General features: G+C 39.4%; 1 protein-coding gene across 4 annotated transcripts; it reads left to right on the top strand.

Annotated features, from left to right (window-relative positions):
* The first annotated feature begins 299 nt into the window (after window positions 1–299).
* Window positions 300–17,113, top strand: FAM81A (family with sequence similarity 81 member A). 4 transcript variants are annotated; one of them, XM_066196008.1, is made up of 10 exons: window positions 300–676; window positions 1,262–1,279; window positions 1,993–2,060; window positions 3,353–3,626; window positions 4,403–4,521; window positions 9,552–9,681; window positions 10,778–10,884; window positions 11,984–12,119; window positions 12,494–12,689; window positions 13,096–17,113. In XM_066196008.1, exons 3-10 carry the CDS (start codon window positions 2,014–2,016, stop codon window positions 13,233–13,235), a joined length of 1,149 nt encoding a protein of 382 aa, XP_066052105.1. In that variant the 5' UTR covers window positions 300–676; window positions 1,262–1,279; window positions 1,993–2,013; the 3' UTR covers window positions 13,236–17,113. The 4 variants fall into 4 exon arrangements, with proteins under 4 accessions (XP_066052105.1, XP_066052104.1, XP_066052102.1 ...); XM_066196007.1 differs by having other exon boundaries at window positions 1,259–1,279; XM_066196005.1 differs by having other exon boundaries at window positions 1,204–1,279.
* Window positions 17,114–17,369: the final 256 nt, after the last annotated feature.

The following is a 17,369-nucleotide window of genomic DNA, read 5'->3' as shown; positions in this document are numbered from 1 at the left end:
ATGAACGAGAAGTTCATTTGTGTAACTTTTGTTTCATACCCACACTTCCTCCAGATATTTGCATTTAGCTGCATTTCTTATGGTAGACTGGCAGAAAGAGTTAAGACTCATGCAAACCTATGCTTAGTTTGCTGCAAACATTATTTTCCAGTTGATAATAAATGGGTACCAAAAGCCATGAGATGACAGCACTGTTTGGCTGGTTTTTATAAGGTGTATTTCACTAGATTTTACTAAGATGCTGCTAGATGTACAGACTTTAATATTTGTTCTTTGTTTTTCTAGGTAGCATCCAGTGCTTTGCTGCTGCGGTGCACATAGCTCTTCCCAAATCAGTGGGATAATTCCTGTGTTTGCAGCTCAATTGTGCTTAGAAGCTTCAATGCATCAAGATGGTTAAAATGCGTTAAGGCCCAGAGGTCTCAGGCCCACTGAGAACTGGGTGCCTGGTGGCGTGCCCTGGTGCGGTCTGGGGGTGTGACCAGGAGGGACCCCTCGCAGAGTGCTGGCATTCCTTAAAAATCCAACAACTGGGAGATGATGAGTGTGAGGAACAGACTGCAGGACTGGACATTCACTGTCTGTGCAGGACTTTGAATGCAGATGTCACCACAATGATCCCCAGCTCCTATACTGTGCTTTTTACTTATAGCCATGTAAGAACCTAAACAAGGAGGTAGGTATGGTTATCTCTCTCACGGGTAGGGAAACTGAGTCACTACTCATGGAAATAACTTGTCCAAAGTCAACAGGATCAGAGATCAAGCAAGGAATTCAAGTCAGACCTTCTGAATTTCTGTCTGGTGTCACTGCTGCTCAGCAACCCAGCTTCTCTTAAAACTGTTTTTTTTTTCCTCTAATTTGTAGTTTCCGAAGCACCGTGCTATAAATAGAACACACACACTGTGACAATGTTTGCTCCCTGCTTTCAGGCAGTGCTTTCATACATTTCTAAAGCACAAACACGCTTTGCATTCTGAGATCTCAAAGGGTAGCCCTATTGCTTCTTCACTATCGATATTCCACTATTGTATTTCCATAACGCCATCTTTCTCAGCTTGCACAGGATTTCATCAGCAATTGAAAACTTCTTTTCATGCATCAGCCTTTATTTTTCAGTGAGGATTTTAGGTTCCCAAGGAGATGAGGCTCAGGCCATACTACTTCTCTTTATACTTAAATTTTTTTCTTTGTTTTATGTAGGGGAGATTAGTTGGATTGGATTGAGGCTAATATCTTTCTCATTAATTTCTGTCAGCAGACAAAGCTTCTGATCCAGGTACTGGTCTCACAGTAAGACACTAAAATATCTTTCTGAAGCTATTTAATAGATCTACTCTGCTGCAATGTCTGTCACAGTCTGGCTGGCTTGTCTAAAACTTAAAACCAGAATTTCTATTCTTACCACAGAACAATTTACTTACAACATAAAGTGTGGTCATTTAGATTTGAAGACAAATTAATACAAGACTCAATTTTGATAAACCATGCTGATGTCATGCATTTTATTTAGGTTTCTGACTGCCAGTGCTTTTATGAGAAAAACATCTTAGTAATCTGCTGTCATGAAACACTTGTATTTGTTTCTCCAGTCAATATTTTCTTAAGGTTTATGATTATCCTGTAGACCTTACTTTATTATTCATTGATTAATGATGTCAGAGACGTAGAAGATTGGGGACAAGAACTTTATCTCTGCCCTGCCAAACCAGTTCTGTGGGTCAACAGCAGATTTTGGTTTCAAGGCTGTCAGCCCTGGCTTTTCAAGAGTATCATTTTCACTATAAAAAGCTTTCTAGCGGTTTTTTAGCGTTCATTCTTTTGTATTAGTTTCAATTTGTATTTATTGCATTAGCAATATTTAAATGCCATGATCACGGGTGTCAGCATAATATTACACTTTATTTAAAGGTGCACTGAAAGCAAAAGCTTTAAGTCATTTCAGTACCAGATATAAACTATTCAATAATTCAATTTGTGCTTTTTCAACAGAAATAAATTATTGACCAGAGAATGGCCCACCGAAGCCCAATCTTCCCAACTCTTGCCCCTTCTGAAAGGTACAGTCTGGAATATAAAAACAAAAATCTTCATATTGCAGAGTATTATGTATCTCTTAATTATATATATACATACATATATAAAGTAATTATATACAAGTATACTTAATTATATGCATATATACTTAAATACAGTAATGCTGTGACCTGGGACTTTGGCGTTAGTGTGCAAAGTACCTTTGACATCCAAATCATAGCCCAAATCACAAGTCCTTACTCAGCTTTTACTTAGCCATTTCCCAAAGAAATTAAATAGCTTAAATCTCAGTGACTAGAAGTCCAAGAACACTTTAGCCAGTGTTTGAATAGCATGGAATGAGTTGTGAAAACACAGAGCCAAAAGTGATCTTTGTTGGAGCCCTCATACACCTCTATCAGTATCATCATGGTCAAACTGAACTGCTCATTTGGCTCATTAACAGCAAACAACATGAGACTACACTGTAAATAACAGAGTCTCTAGATAAAAAGATCTCTTCCAAAGCGGGGTTAAACTTGTATCCTCCACTAATGCTTCTGAAAATGTTGTTATTCTTTACAGAACATAGTGGCAGGAAAAGGTTGCAGGCATTAGCAACCGCATTTTATTACTCTCAGCACCCATGAGCTCCACTGCTTTCCATGGGAGCTATGCAATGCAGAGCACTCTTCAAAAATCCAGATAATTATTCAAGGTACCCAAATGTAAGCTATTTTGGGGGGGTATTTAACTTCTAAGACTATGAGAAACTTGTCACAATTTTGGTCTCACCTCAGTTTCCATGCCCACATATGCTCCTGTCCAGTTCACGGGAGAACAGAGTTCTGCATGGTATTACAGAGTAGCTATAGAGACAGAAAAGGGACTGACGCAAGCTACTCCTTTTTAATCCTGAACTGTTTTCATTTAATTTACAATACCTACCTTCAACTGTTACAGCTTTGATTAAGCCTGAAAACTGTAAAGACAAATAGCATCACTTTTGAAACTCAGTAGAAGGGTTTGAATTTGAATTCTAAATCAAATCATAGTTTTGATTTGTAACCACTTTTATTATGTTAATGTCCTGTGCTTTAGATCCAATGCTTTTGTAAGCTTCCTTAAAGAGTATGAACAAAAGCCTGACCTGCCATTGTACAAGACACACGGTAGCCAACACAGCACCCACTTATTTGTAGCAGGGGGTGCTCTCTCTGGGAGTATTTTGGGGCTTCTCCCCAGCACTGCCAGTACTCAGACAGTGTCATAGTGCGAAGGCATTGCAGAGTTTTGTGTGAGAACTTAACAAGATGTGGATATTGTTCCTCTCTAGACGGGTCCGAAACATCCCTCTGCACAGCCAGGCACTGACTGCGGTCCCGCTGGCATCCGCCAGCCTGGTGGATCAGCTGGAGGACAGGATCCTGAGCCATGAGAAAACAACGGCGGCCCTTGTGGAACACGCTTTTCGCATTAAGGAGGACATTGTTTCCACGCTGCACAGAATGCAGAACAAAGGGGGGGGTGACCGGTTGGCAAGGCAACTCCTGGAGGAACACATCCGAAACATAACGGCGATAGTGAGGCAGCTCAATCGGGACATCGAGGTATGGCAAGAATGTTGCACAGCACGAATGCCATCTCAGCTACTCCTCGCTCCTAATTTCCTAACTAAGTTTACCACAGGATAAGTAAAGGTCAGACGAGGTCTAAAGATCCTGTAAGCTTATAAATTGTTTTTACAACTTGAAAAAGTGTTTGCAAATTACATAATTCTTTCGGTGGCTATGAAAATAGCACAGGATATTAGCATATAAACACAGGAGCCTTTGTGGTTCTAATAAGCTTGCTTTCAAAAGCTGCACTGGAAAATCTTGAAAAAATGAATTAATGCGACACTAATACCCAGCTCAACTTCAGTCCAAAGGCTGTGCTGTATAAACACTAGGAAATGCCTTCGCTCTGTAATAAACTTTCTTTCCCTTCCGACTCACTGACGACACGATGTAACCAAACCCAAGTGCTCATTTTTATGACCTAATTGTAGGCAGACACATGACTTCATGTCTGACCTCTGCTGCTGGAACAACAGGGGTGTGGTGGGGAAAATGAAAGGAGAAAAAAAAATTAAGTCTCCATTTCACTGTCAAGTTATAGTTTACGTGTATTACGGTAGTTGTGTGCAGATTGGACACTAATAATAAGAAATAATAGAATACCTAAAAGGTATCTGGTTTAGTACATTACAAGACAAGGCTTTGAATAAAGTAATAATAAAATGGTATCTGAGGATACTGAATTACCGAAAAATAATGAGTGACAGTTCAAGTGTACATTAAATGTGCCATACTGAGTTTTTTATTTGCATATGAATGCTCTGTAGATGCTGCAGGAACAGATACGTGTCAGAGACAATCTCAGCTACGGAACAAATTCTACCCTGAAGAGTCTTGAAATGAGGCAGCTTTCTGGCCTAGGAGATCTTCGGGGAAGAGTTGCAAGGTAAAAGTCCCCCTGGAACTGTGTTTTGGGGGCTAGCTGATCTTGTTTTAATCCTGAAGTATTAATGATAATGGATTGGATCCAACTTTGGCAAAATTCCAAGGATAATTTTGCTTTGCATTTTCAAGGAAATGAATAATAATACTTTGCATTCCAGTATTGCATATTAAATTTGACAATATCACCCTTCCAAAAATTCCTGAAATTAGTTCTAAATAAATTACTTCAAATTCCCTGTGAATTTGGATTTGGTTCAGCTTTTGAAAAGTACTGGTTAGACTCATGTGTCTTTGAAACACGTTAATTAGCACAATTATAAAGGCAGCACGGAACAATCTGCACTTGTGAAGAACAAAACAGTTGCACATTTTTGCATATATTTTAGAAGTAAAAATCTGCACATGCAGTTAGTGGTTAGCCATATTAAATCCCACATGAGCTACATGACACTGAAGGAACAGAAAACTGTACAATAACAGAGGTTTTACAGAGGTAACAATCCTGCGACCACACAGACTTCACTTGTGCCATCAATGACACATTTACAAACCCCAGCACAACAACATTTGCTTAAGTGCCTGTAAAGCTGAACACAAAAGACAGAGGATATGTACAAGCTACATGAAAAGGACATAACCTGGCCTACAGCTGCTTGGGTAATAACTCTGGTGGACTTATACCTGTCCTGAATTTGACCTGTTGTCTATACTGTACAGGTAATTTTGCTTCCTTTTCTGCAAGTCACCTGATTCAGTGATAACCTTCAACAACATACAGAAATAATCAGGGAAGGATTTTCATTGAACTAAGGTTTTCACATGAATTACTCAGTTGTCTGAAGCTTCTACTGTAACTTTCATAGCCCATTTTGTAGAAAACACTTTAGAGAAGTTTCCAAAAGAATTAAACATTTAGTAAGTTATGCACTATCCTTTAGCAAACACAAATGAACTAGTTAATTTTTTTCCTATCAGAATATTGATGGAAAAACCTATAGACAGATACACATATCTATCCTCTGAGAAATCCCCCCAAAATGTACATGCTTCTTTCTAAAAAAATATTTTGAGATCATACTACATCCTGAGAGAGGTTCTGTGTGGAGCAGCACTGTTACTGACACCTTGGGAGGCAAAATGTGGGGCCTTTGCCCTCAGCCAGGGAACTCAGGAGAAGAAACTCGTGCTGGTGTGGGTGTCACTGTGGGGCCCTGTCCTAGCCCAGTTACTCGGTGTGGGAGGGTGGGAACGGGCACAGCCTGTGCCAGGGCTTCTTCCTTTATTTCCTTAGGGCACCACCCTTGTGCTGTGCCTGGGTTGCAATTTATCTGTAAATTGTTTGAGATTATACCCATGTGCCTTATGTCAGACTGCGTGACGAATGCAGGTTATTTGTGTTCATTCCCGTAAGAGAGTCAGTTTATTGCCTTTTAACTGCTACCTTCCCTTCTGCATCCTATGCTTCTATTCAGCATGCTCTCTGCAAAAAGAAAAGATCCCTGAATGAGGACAAAAAATCTTCCCTTTATCAGAAAGCAATTTAAAGCAGTGGTCCATGAGAGAAAGCTATTTGTCTTTATTTACAAATATATTCTACTTTGAAATCAGTGTTCCAGTGAATAACGATTCTAGCACTAGCTGGAGATTATGGTCAAGACAGTGGTTGGTTGTGCCTTTGGCACAATACAGAGACTTTCCCTGAGATAAACACCTCCTGATTACTTTAGCCAATGTTCTCTCTATAAAATACACTTGACTCACTTAGAGTACTTTTACCTCTAGTGGTGCTAGCTTCCAGATGAGTCCAGAGTGAAATATTAGAAACACGATCAAGTTACTGTGAGTTACCGACTTCCTGTGCATCAACTTTCCGCCACAGCAAAGGTACATTGAGAGGCTCAGGCTGCAGTAGCTCTGAGTACTGTGTTTGCTCAGACTGGCAGCATGCAGGACAGTGGGAATCAGTTTGGACAGTAAATCCCTGAGCCTGAGCCCTTTGTCATGTAATAACTTAAGTGTCCATCTTAGGATTCTGGACAAATTTCAGTTCCGGTAATTTCATGCATACTAAACCTCCTATTCAAGTGCAATATTGGAGAGAGAGGTGTTGATTTCCCTAACACCAACTGTTCCGTGACACGACAATATAGCATCAAACAACTGTCTCATTATTTCTTGAGGGCTGGTGCTGTTAATGATGGGAACAAGGGATCCCTACATGCACATGCAGTTCTGAAGCACAGTTTCAAACCACAGTCCCCACAGCCCTGCAGGAGTGAGATTCCAACATACCTCATTCACATCACAGAATCAACTAATATTGCTGTCAGATGATGACAGAATACACATTACAGCTCATGTCTCTGGATCTTTTCTCAATAAGCACAATTTACCGATGAATTTGTAAAGTGTTATCACAGCCCTGAATTGTTGCTTAAAATCAGCGTTATTATCAACTTTAAGGAAAAAAATATTATCTCTATAAAATTCAGCGACACATTTAGCAGAAAATTAGATCGATGCCAGTAGATCAAATTCTCCAGCCTCCTGTCCCATATGTTGTCAATTTTATATTATACAGATTTACCAATTATTTTTCTAGGGATAACAGATTATAAAATTCATTAGTGCATTATCATTTATTTAGAGAATTACTTGTGGATAATGAGCATTTATCTGGAAAGTTTAGATGCAGCTGCCTGGTTGGAATGATAGCAGCTCTTCATAAAAAGAGAAGAGATGTTTCCTGAGAGCTGAACCATCCCGAGAAATGGCACCCATGTGTGTTCAAATTTGGCCTACTTTGCATATATACATGGTTTTTTATCTACATTACAGAACTGATTCATTTCAGACAACCTGGACTCATTACACGTAGGCAGATTTTCCTGCTGCACAAATTACGAGTCTGATGCATCTGGGCTGCACCACGCTGGTGAACTCCCCAGGAACAGTAAATGTGCTGCTCCCTGGCCCTTGCTGTGTGGGAGGTGGCACCACAAGGGCAGCTCTGGGCTCCCTGCCCCAGGCCAGCACAATCCACCCGCTCTGCTGCCCTTGCCCAGTGCCCCCACTGAGCGTTTCAACTTGATTTTCACTACCTGTTCTCCGGCTACTTGTTTTTCACTGAAACACTGGCATTTTAATTGAAACATCTCCCGTTATAATAAACCAGGAACATTAAAAGCTCTCTCCATACCATTACAGCATACGCATAAAGCAGCCAGCTGCAGAGTACTGGCACTTTATCTATGCCCCAGCGATACTGAATGGAACAACTACTTGTCTTTTGATTTCCCTCATGCTGAACACTAATATTTTCTTTCGGGTCAAAACCAATCATGTGTTTGTGAGTAAGTACCATAGATATAGAAGGTAAACCAAAATAATCTGACCTATGCCTACCAGGCGGACATTAAATTCACACAGTCAGAATTTTAATGTTTCAGTTACCATGGAACTACATGAACCCTCTGACCACATAACTGAATTCTGTGATTAAATCCAAAACACTAATTTACTTTAAAAACAATTACATGTGCTTGCTGATTACTTTTGCTTCAGTAGTTTCAAAGCTGTTGCTTTTTATGTTTTCTGCCATGCCTCAGAGAGACAAAACTAACCATTTTTTGGAGCCCACAACCTTTTGCTGACTAGATGCAAGATGATTCCATTCCTCTGATTCTCTCTGATTGTAACAACATGGAGAGAATTGGCTTCTCTCGTCTTTCTAAAGAAACTGCCTGATTGTCAGCCCTACAAGCTTTTCACTGCTACGTAAACCCTAGCCAGGCTTCCTGCAGATACCACTAATGGGTCTCACAATGCCGAACTGCTACACTAGAAATTAATTTCCTCAAGTTTTATAATGCCCATGTGCTATTTTACATTACTGATTATTTTCATATTGAAAATGTACCGTAATAATAAGCAGATGCTCCATTTGTCATTTTAGCTGTGACTTTCCCTTCATGTTTAATGATAATGGCACTTCCTGTAACTGAGGGGATGAAAATGCATGTTGAAATGGAAGCTTTCAAACTGAAATGTGACTAAAAAGACGACAAAGTGTGTCATTGGCTTAGGTAATGACGTAACATTCCTCAGCTTGTTCCATTTTACTGCCTTTTTCTCCCTCAAATTGTAACTGCTGTCTGTTCCTCATCAGCTTCCTAAATCAAATTTGGTAACACTGATGATTACATATTTCCCTTAGCAAAAAAAAAAAAAAAATATGAGTCATACTTCACAGAGGTCTTACTCCTGAAATCACAGTACTCATATTTTTACAGCTCAGTTAATGTTCTTACTGCATTACTGTAGATGAAATCCACCTGATCAAATTATTTTTAAAATCTGGTAGAAAACACACATGCTCTATGGCATATTTATCCTGAAAATGTTACAGCATCAAGAAGTGTTCCAATGTGAAGAAAGCAAACAATAATTATTATGTTCCAGGACTTCATTTTGTAGCCTTTTCTGAGACAAAATTGCCATTGCTTTCAATGACAATTTATTTATTCCCCTAAATAAAGACTAAGAACCATAAAATTTGCCCCACATTGTTAACTACACGTATTAGCTGTATACTATTATTTCACAAATAAAAGTTCAAAGCTACAATAATGAAAAAATAGTCCCCAGTTATTTAGGTTACTAATCATGTAGGGGAACTCACACACACCTTATCAGATATCTTCTGGAGTATGACAAAAAGACACGGAAATGAAATTCTGCACCTTTGCATTTCTGATGTGATTTCCCTGTGTGATAACACAGCCTACCCACATCCTGTCAGTGCCAAAATAAATGGAATTTGTGTATCAGACTACCTGACCTCGAGGCCTATTTGGAAGCACTTTGCTGAACACTATGAGATGCATTAACCATCCTTACAGTCTCAAAGACATTGCTTCCCTAGCCAGCCAGGAATTCCACAGAAATGGCCAGTATGAAATGGATCATTTAAAAAGCCTGGACCTTATATTCTATTTGGCTGGTGCTTTGTTTTTTTATCTTTTCAAACAGGTGTGATGCTGGGTTAGCCAGGCTGTCTGCAGAGCATAAAATTACGTATGAAAGACTTCAGAGTCTAAGTAAAGACCAACACACCTCCAAGCTGATCTTAGAATCTAAAATCAAAGAGGCAGAAATACAGGTATGGTATTCAGACCAAGGCAATCCCTGTACAGGTAAGAGTTCTGTCTAATTCACACGGACTCCATTGCTGTTCATTATTATCCTGGGAGGTCACAGATTTACAAATGGAGAGGTGTATCAGCTCACAGTCCTTGTGACATTGACCAGCGGTGTCTAGAGGCATTACTGTACTGCTCTAACTAAAAAAGGTCCTTAGTTTCTGCCTGCAGCATGCTGTGTCCAAGGGATTAATATGTAAAGGCACATGCTCAACAAAACTACAACAATGCAAGCCTCTGTGTCTTTCGCTGTATATTTTGGCCTTCCCAGGATGATACTACATGTATTTGAACACGATTTTTGAAGGTCTGCAAAACTGGCTTTGGGTTCTGTGAATCCATTAATCTGTCTGTCAGGTTTCTCTTCCATTGGGTTTGAGAATGGAAGTGAGCACTAGATACAAGCAGAGACTTGGACATACGAAGAATCCTTTTCCTTAATGTCACATCTCAAGGCCTTCCCATTTTCTTGGTCAACAAAAGTATTTTACATCTTCATTTCGCGGTAGGTAAATGGCTAAAATCCACTTTGCCTTTCTCAGAAGCCTCAGTGTAGCATATTAGCATGCCTGCAGCATGTTGTCAAGCATCCTGCAGTGAAGCAGAGTGGTATGCTTTGGGATGGTTCTTTTGGTGACAAATATTCTCTTGTAGTAATGACCTCTCCCCAGTTAAACCCAGCACTTCCATCACTGCAGTGGTGCTTATACACAGAGTGATGGAGCATATCCCTGAGTACTGCTGGAGTGCTTTGCACTTGTTTATTCTGGCTATGTGGGAACTTGGAGATATATGGATCATGCAAATTCAGCTGTTTCAAGGTGAAACTATTCACATTATTTAAGGCAAAAAATTTTTCAGTTTTCAAAATGCTGATATTTTCATATTGAGAGGTAGTATATTTTCATGACAAAGTAAAATACACAATTCAATAATTTTTGAAATGTTAGCAAACGTGAGCTCTCTGTAAAACCTCCTTTACTGTTATGAAAATGTCCCAAGTGAAACTGTGATGAAACGCTGTTGAAAAATAGTAAATTCTGAATTTTGTTTCAGATTTCTCATCTGCTGAGCAGAGTAGAGCAATCAATAATGCAACAAGAAGCAAAGCTGAAGATTGCCTACAAAGAGAGCAGCCAACAGCTGCAAGTCCTGGACACAAAGTAAGTGCCTGGGGAAGCCTTGCTGCTGCTGTGGACCTTGGGAGTAGGGCCTCAGTTTTCCCAGTTTGGCCTCGGTTTTCCCAGTCTGACTGGGGTAATCTTCAGGTTATAAAAGCAGGAATCTCTATGTGTTTGCTCCACAGATATTACAAACGCTGACTGTCAAGAGGTCAAGAGGGACTTGCTTTCACCAAGAATTCTGCTCACAATGTGGTTGGGCAATTCTCACAAACTGATTAAATTCCTAGTTAAGTATTCAGGCAGAACTTAGATTAAAGGATACAACTAAGGGTTTTTGTCAGAGCGGCCTGGTGCCTTTCTGCAAGAACTGGCCAAAGCAATGAATGCTGGAGGTGGCTGGCCAGAGCAGGGGACAAAGTTCAGCTGAAGCAAGCAGGAAGCAAGGGCCAGCACTCACAGAGTGCTATTGCTTTAAACTGGCTTCAAACATGAATATAACTGAAATACGTAATTTATTAGTGGTAAGATACTCTGTACTACCAGACATTACATGGGGTCATTATATTCAATTCAGATGTTAACTTCTCTCCAGGCATTTCCCTCAGTAGCAGTCCTGGTATAAGCCATCCACATCCTCACTTCTTACTTCTTATCACCATCCTCAGGCAATCCAGGTTTCACATATTCACTGGAGAAAAGGAACAGTTTCACTGGCACAATTGGTAGGGGTAAAGTTGAGGTGGTATAGGCAATGTAAGTGGAGCTACAGGAACCAGCATTGTCACCCGAACAAGTGGCTACCGAATCTTTTCCCAGAATTAATACGTATGGACATAAAGTTTATAATCTGAATGGATGACCATATTCTGTTTGCAATGTCACAATGAATTTTCATCTACTATGAGTCAAATTTTGTAATGTGCTTCATATAAATTTGCTGGGAAGTTTCATCTTTATTTTCTAAACCAATGTTACCATATTCAGTTAAATAGCTTTAAGATTCAAAGGCTCACCTTAATGTGGTGGGAAGAATGTATTAAATTGCCATTTTGTGTTTTTATGAACATGTTTGTAAAAAAGTCATTGTTGAATGACCAGTTTTTCTCTTTTGCATCGCTAATTTCTATTGTGCTCCTAGATTAAAAGATGCTGTTGAGGAGCTCAGCAATCAGATTTTGTCTGCACGGAGCTGGTTGGAACAGGAACACGGAAGGACTGAAAAAGAGCTCGTGCAAAAAATCGACCAACTCTCACTGACTTTTAAGGAAAGCACTGTAAGTTTCATTCAAAAGTCCTGTAATACTTCTCAGGAAGCATTTAAAAGCATTATTAATAACTAGGCTTACGTAAATGAGATATTGAGTGAGATTTTCAGATAGCCTCAGAATTTGCCTAAGTCTCCTCATCGATATCAGGTGTAATACCTACAGCTCAAGAACCTTTAAGTGAATCTGGTTACTGCTAAATAGATCAGTATTTTATCCTACACTACTCAAGTAACTTGAAATGATTTTATGAAAGATTGTAATTCCTTACATTTTGAATTCCAGATAAAAGATGATTAATCAGTACCTATTTAATATTTTAAAAAGGCCACTGTTATTCCACACACAGAGTAAATCATTAAAATTCTTTTTCCTGGCTGCAGGAAATGAGTGAGAGAGGTATTGAGATGAAATTCAACCAAATGGCAGAAAAAATTGAGAGAATAGAAGAAATGCAGAGGATAACCATGGAAGCCAATGAAGCAAAACAGACTGAAGAAAAGATAAATATTCGCATTGTCAAACTTCAAAATGAGATAAATGAAGACATAAAAGAAATGAAAGCTGAAGTTAACGCTGGTAGGACCATAGTTATCCAGTTCTTTATTCTGAATTGTGGTGACAGTGATCAACTCATTCTAATATGCAAAATGTCTTTGCTTGTATCAAAGCAGTTTAAATACATTTTGGGGCAGATGTAATGGCTACACCTGTGGCATTAAGAAGGATTTTCATTAAGTGTGAAAAGCGGAGCAATAAGGGGTGACAACCAGTTTAGAAGTGCTCTCCACAGATTAGGCACAGCCATAGCTGGGCTGCCATCAGGGCATTCCTGCCATCAGCACACAGCTACATCCCATTCTCCTTCAGAACTTTTGCTGTGTTGCTAGTGCAAGGCAGAGCATTATGGAAGTGCATTCTGATAGCAATGATGTGACACTCTTGCTCCTCATGATGAACTAATGTAATTCTCACCTGCAATTAGGGTTTGCAGCTATCTATGAGAGCATTGGGTCTCTACGGCAAGTTCTAGAAGCAAAAATGAAGCTGGACAAAGATGAACTACAGAAGCAGATCCACCAAATGAAGCAGGAGGTTCCAAGATGGGGAGAGGCCGGACCATGACTGCAAGATTTTGTCTGAGAGATTAGTGTTTACCTGGCTAACTAGGCAGATTCTAGTGCTGTTCCAGTCTGTAATGCCAATTACCTGCATGTACCAAATGACATGCTGCTGCTGCTGCTGCTGCTGCTGCTGCTGCTGCTGCTGCTGCTGCTGCTGCTGCTGCTGCTGCTGCTGCGCAGGTGTTTGCTCACAGCAGTAAATGGAAGCTGTTGATGGATAACTGGCAATGAGCCTTTGGAGCTGAGGTGCTGCTTTGCCACTGCACTACTCCAGCTGCTGTCAGGAAATTTAGCACTGTGTGAAACTGGAGTAATCCATTGGTGAAGCTGGCACCTAGTTTGCTAAAGGCATTCCAGTTTTGCAGGCTTGGTCAGGCAGCTATGTGCTTTTATATGCACCTGTACCCCCCCACCTTTAAAAAAAAGGCAAGTTGCTATCATTTGCTTCATACGAATTTGGCAAGGTTCTCCACCTTGATACAAATTGCTTAGTTGAAATCAGTGGATATTTTTACAGTGACTTTCTCTACTACTGACTTCCTGGGAAGGCAGAATTGGCACTAAACAGACCGATCTTCAAAAATCTAGACACCATCAGAAAATCTTTGTTTAGGTTTGCAAATATCCTGTGTGTGAAAATTAGGTAGTGTTCCATAATGTATTTGTAGACTAAGATGATTCATAAACAACATAAGAAACTTGATTTACATGGTCTTAAGTATTGTAACCTTCTGAAATTAATACCCAAGGGGAGTTGACACAAGGTAAAAGATGTATATAGAATATTTTTTTACTGGGCATGTGTTCCTGTGACTTGCTTCATTATATTGATAAAAACTTTTAAAAGTTCAAAAACTAAAGAGAAGGTAATAATCTAACCTAGTCTGGAGACTGTAAAATAAAATGCAGTTTATGATCTCCTTAGAAATTTTCATTGAAGTAAAAAAACCTGATTCATCATATTTAAGTAATTTAATATATTGTATTATATAATTTAGCAGACTCAAATTGCTAATTGCATTCACATTATTTCCAGATAATAATTTCCATTCCCGGAAGAGATTCAATAATGAATATCAGCACCTGTGTGGCATATTATCTAGATCGGGCAAAAAAAAAAAAGTTATTTTTTACTTCCTCATTCATAGCATGATATATTGCTCCTCATGTTTGTAAGCCATGCAGGATTAAACACTCATGAAAAATAAAAGACTTTATCCAGCATCCCAATAATTTATACTATTAATAGTAATTAATATACTGTCCTGTGAATCAATATTCATTCACAGAAATTACAATACTGTTAACCTAAATAAATTAATAGGATGTCTCTACACTGCCTTTAATGGACCTTTCATTCAGCTAGTATTGGAAAAAATACATTTTTAGTTGGAAAATCAGTGGCAAATATCACTTCCATAAAAGACATTTTGGTCTACAGAGTCACCATATATAAAACAAAGAATTTTAAAAAACTGCTTCAAGAACTTACTGTCAATAAGTCCAGTAAGTCAGTGTAGAGTCTAAAAATCAATTAAATGCATACATCTTTACAGGTTTAACACCTAAATTCATATTCACTTCCTCTATAGTTGAAAGTCATTGAAGTCTCAAAGACAAATTGAGCATTTACAGCTCTGACTTCCAAAGCTCTGTGATAAAAACCAGGAATACCAGAGGCAGTTTTGTTATCATCCATGTCCTGTGAAATATATTTACAATGGCACCTAAGGGGAAAGGCCAGTTCCCTAAAGACAGACAATTAAATGCTTGTAGATATTTCTCAGGAATTGTCTACAAAATTCAAATCTTATTTCACGTACGTATTCGTATCTATTCTTAAATATTTAGCCCTGTGCAGTAGAAAAGTTATCATTGCTGTTTTATTAAAAAAAAAAACCAAAACAACCAAAAAACAAAACAACCAAGAAAGAAATGAAAAGAGACAGACCAAAACCAGAAACTTCTTTAATTCTGTAATTGGAAGTCTGTACCTGAGAAAATCTGGTATGATGTGACAAGCACACAAGGAATCAGAAACAATTTATATAGGACTTCAATAAATTGTTTCTCTTGTAAAAATCTTGTGTGACAGATCCACATATAACAACAGATACAACAACACATTAAACCCTCTCCAATTTTACTTTTTTTATCTTAAATTTTTTTTCCCCCTCAATCTCTGCTAAAGCAAATAAATAAAAGCCCAAATAAAATAATATCAACCTACTGCCAAGCAGTGTCTTCAAACCCTAAAGTGCTAAGTGGAGGGAGGCCCAGGGTCAGCCGTCGGCACTGTCTGCCAGGGAGTGCCCCTATGTGATGAGTGAGTCCTTCAAGGGGGAACGCAGAGTCGCTTCTGAGGATTGGAGTATCCTCAGATCATCTCGACATGTTAGGGCGAACTCCTCTCCTCAGACACAGCATCCCCTCAGGGGAACAACTGTGAAGCCACGAGGGCAATGCTGCAGACCCTGAGCTGTGGAAGCCTCATTTTGCCAAATGGAAACTGATTCTGAAAACTGACCTGCAGAGATCCTGTAAAGTCAAATAGAAGGAAACAGCAGTGCTTGAAAGCAGAGTTGCCCCTTTTTTTTCCCCTTCCATGCTGGTATCCAGTGGGATTCCTGTGTTCCAATCCTTCAGGGACACCAAGGTCCACTTCTGATGGTGGAAATCATGTGCTTTCTTTACTCAGCACAAGTACTCACTCATGAGTCTCGGGTTTGTGCACCAAGTGAAAGCCTGCCAAGCCCACAGAAGGAACAAGGTAGTGAGGAAGTGTTTGTGTAGATGGCACTCCAGCAACAGAATGAGAAAGTATAATACTAGATGTGCACAAAATACTGTTTAAATCACGAAGTTCACTGACACAACCATAAACTCACTGAAGGAAGGACTAGGAGGAGCCTTAGGAAGTCATCTGCTCCATCCGCCTCTCCACTTTGAAACAGATCCAACTCTACCTAAAATATTCCCCACAGACACTTCTGTAACTTGCTCATAACAATCTTTTAAGAATAAGCCATCGATAAATGAAGTCTATTCCACTGCTTAGAGAAGATTGCCTTGCCACCCAAACACCTCAACTAGGACAAGACATAATAGCCTTAAATTTCAAGCACAGCAAGGACATGAAACCTAATTTATTACATTCTTTCCTGCATTTTCATTAGTTTTTTAAGGCAATCTGTGTATAACAGATGATTCAAATGAAGCTTCATGGGGATATTTGCCCAATATTTCCAAATTTTTTTCTTCTTCCTACATCCATATAAAACCCACCAGACCAGCAACACCCAGCCCAAAGAAACCACCACCACAAAACCCACAAAACAACCAAAACCAGACCACTTGCTCTCACGAAGTTTTAAAATCTTCCTTTTGTCAGCTAGCTCACCTGCATGAGGCTTAAATCACTTGCAGTGTGCAGACCATACCATTCAGTCAGCTATGTAGCACATACTGAGTGTCATAAGTCAAACTCACTGGAAAATGTTTAACTGGGGTACCTGGCTTTTACATTAGCATGTGATAACACAGGAGAACCGTGGCACTGTGCAGTGAGGGACTTGGCTGGAATCAGCATCATGTCAGTAATTACAGAGCAATTGTGCTGTTTATACTCATTAAACAAACCAAAGGAATGGCGCGAGTAAGAAGTTTAAAGGATGACCCTAACTTCCACATGCAGTTGTTTCTGTAGTAAGTTTTGTGTTGTGGATACCTTTATATTGTGGATATCTTTGTCATTACGATCTGATATAGTTCAATAGACAGTTGCCATGTTAGAGAAAAGCAGTATGAATGATAATGAAGAGCAGTGTATTCCTGTGACATCAGTTTAAACTGAAATACAAAATTTTCTTCTTTTCTCAATTTCTGTTTTGTGTTCCACCTCCACGAGCATCTGGCCATCTGGGGCAGAATGTTCTCTGTATCTAAGAATTAAAGTGCTCATTAGACATGTCTTTCAATAACAGAAACGTCTAATAAGAGACGGATGACAATCTGATAAAACCCTCCTATGCGCAGGGGAGGAATTCCTCCTGCGACTCTCCCCGCGGTGTAGGAAATTCGGAGGCAAATTCGAAAGAAACCAAGGAAATTGGGCGCACGGCCTCTACTCAATTTG

The sequence above is a fragment of the Chamaea fasciata genome, unplaced genomic scaffold, assembly GCF_029207755.1.
Source record: "Chamaea fasciata isolate MVZ Bird 193981 ecotype frontalis unplaced genomic scaffold, bChaFas1.0.hap1 SCAF_14, whole genome shotgun sequence".
NCBI classification, from domain to species: Eukaryota; Metazoa; Chordata; class Aves; order Passeriformes; family Sylviidae; genus Chamaea; species Chamaea fasciata.
This window is presented reverse-complemented; position numbering and strand designations above follow the sequence as displayed.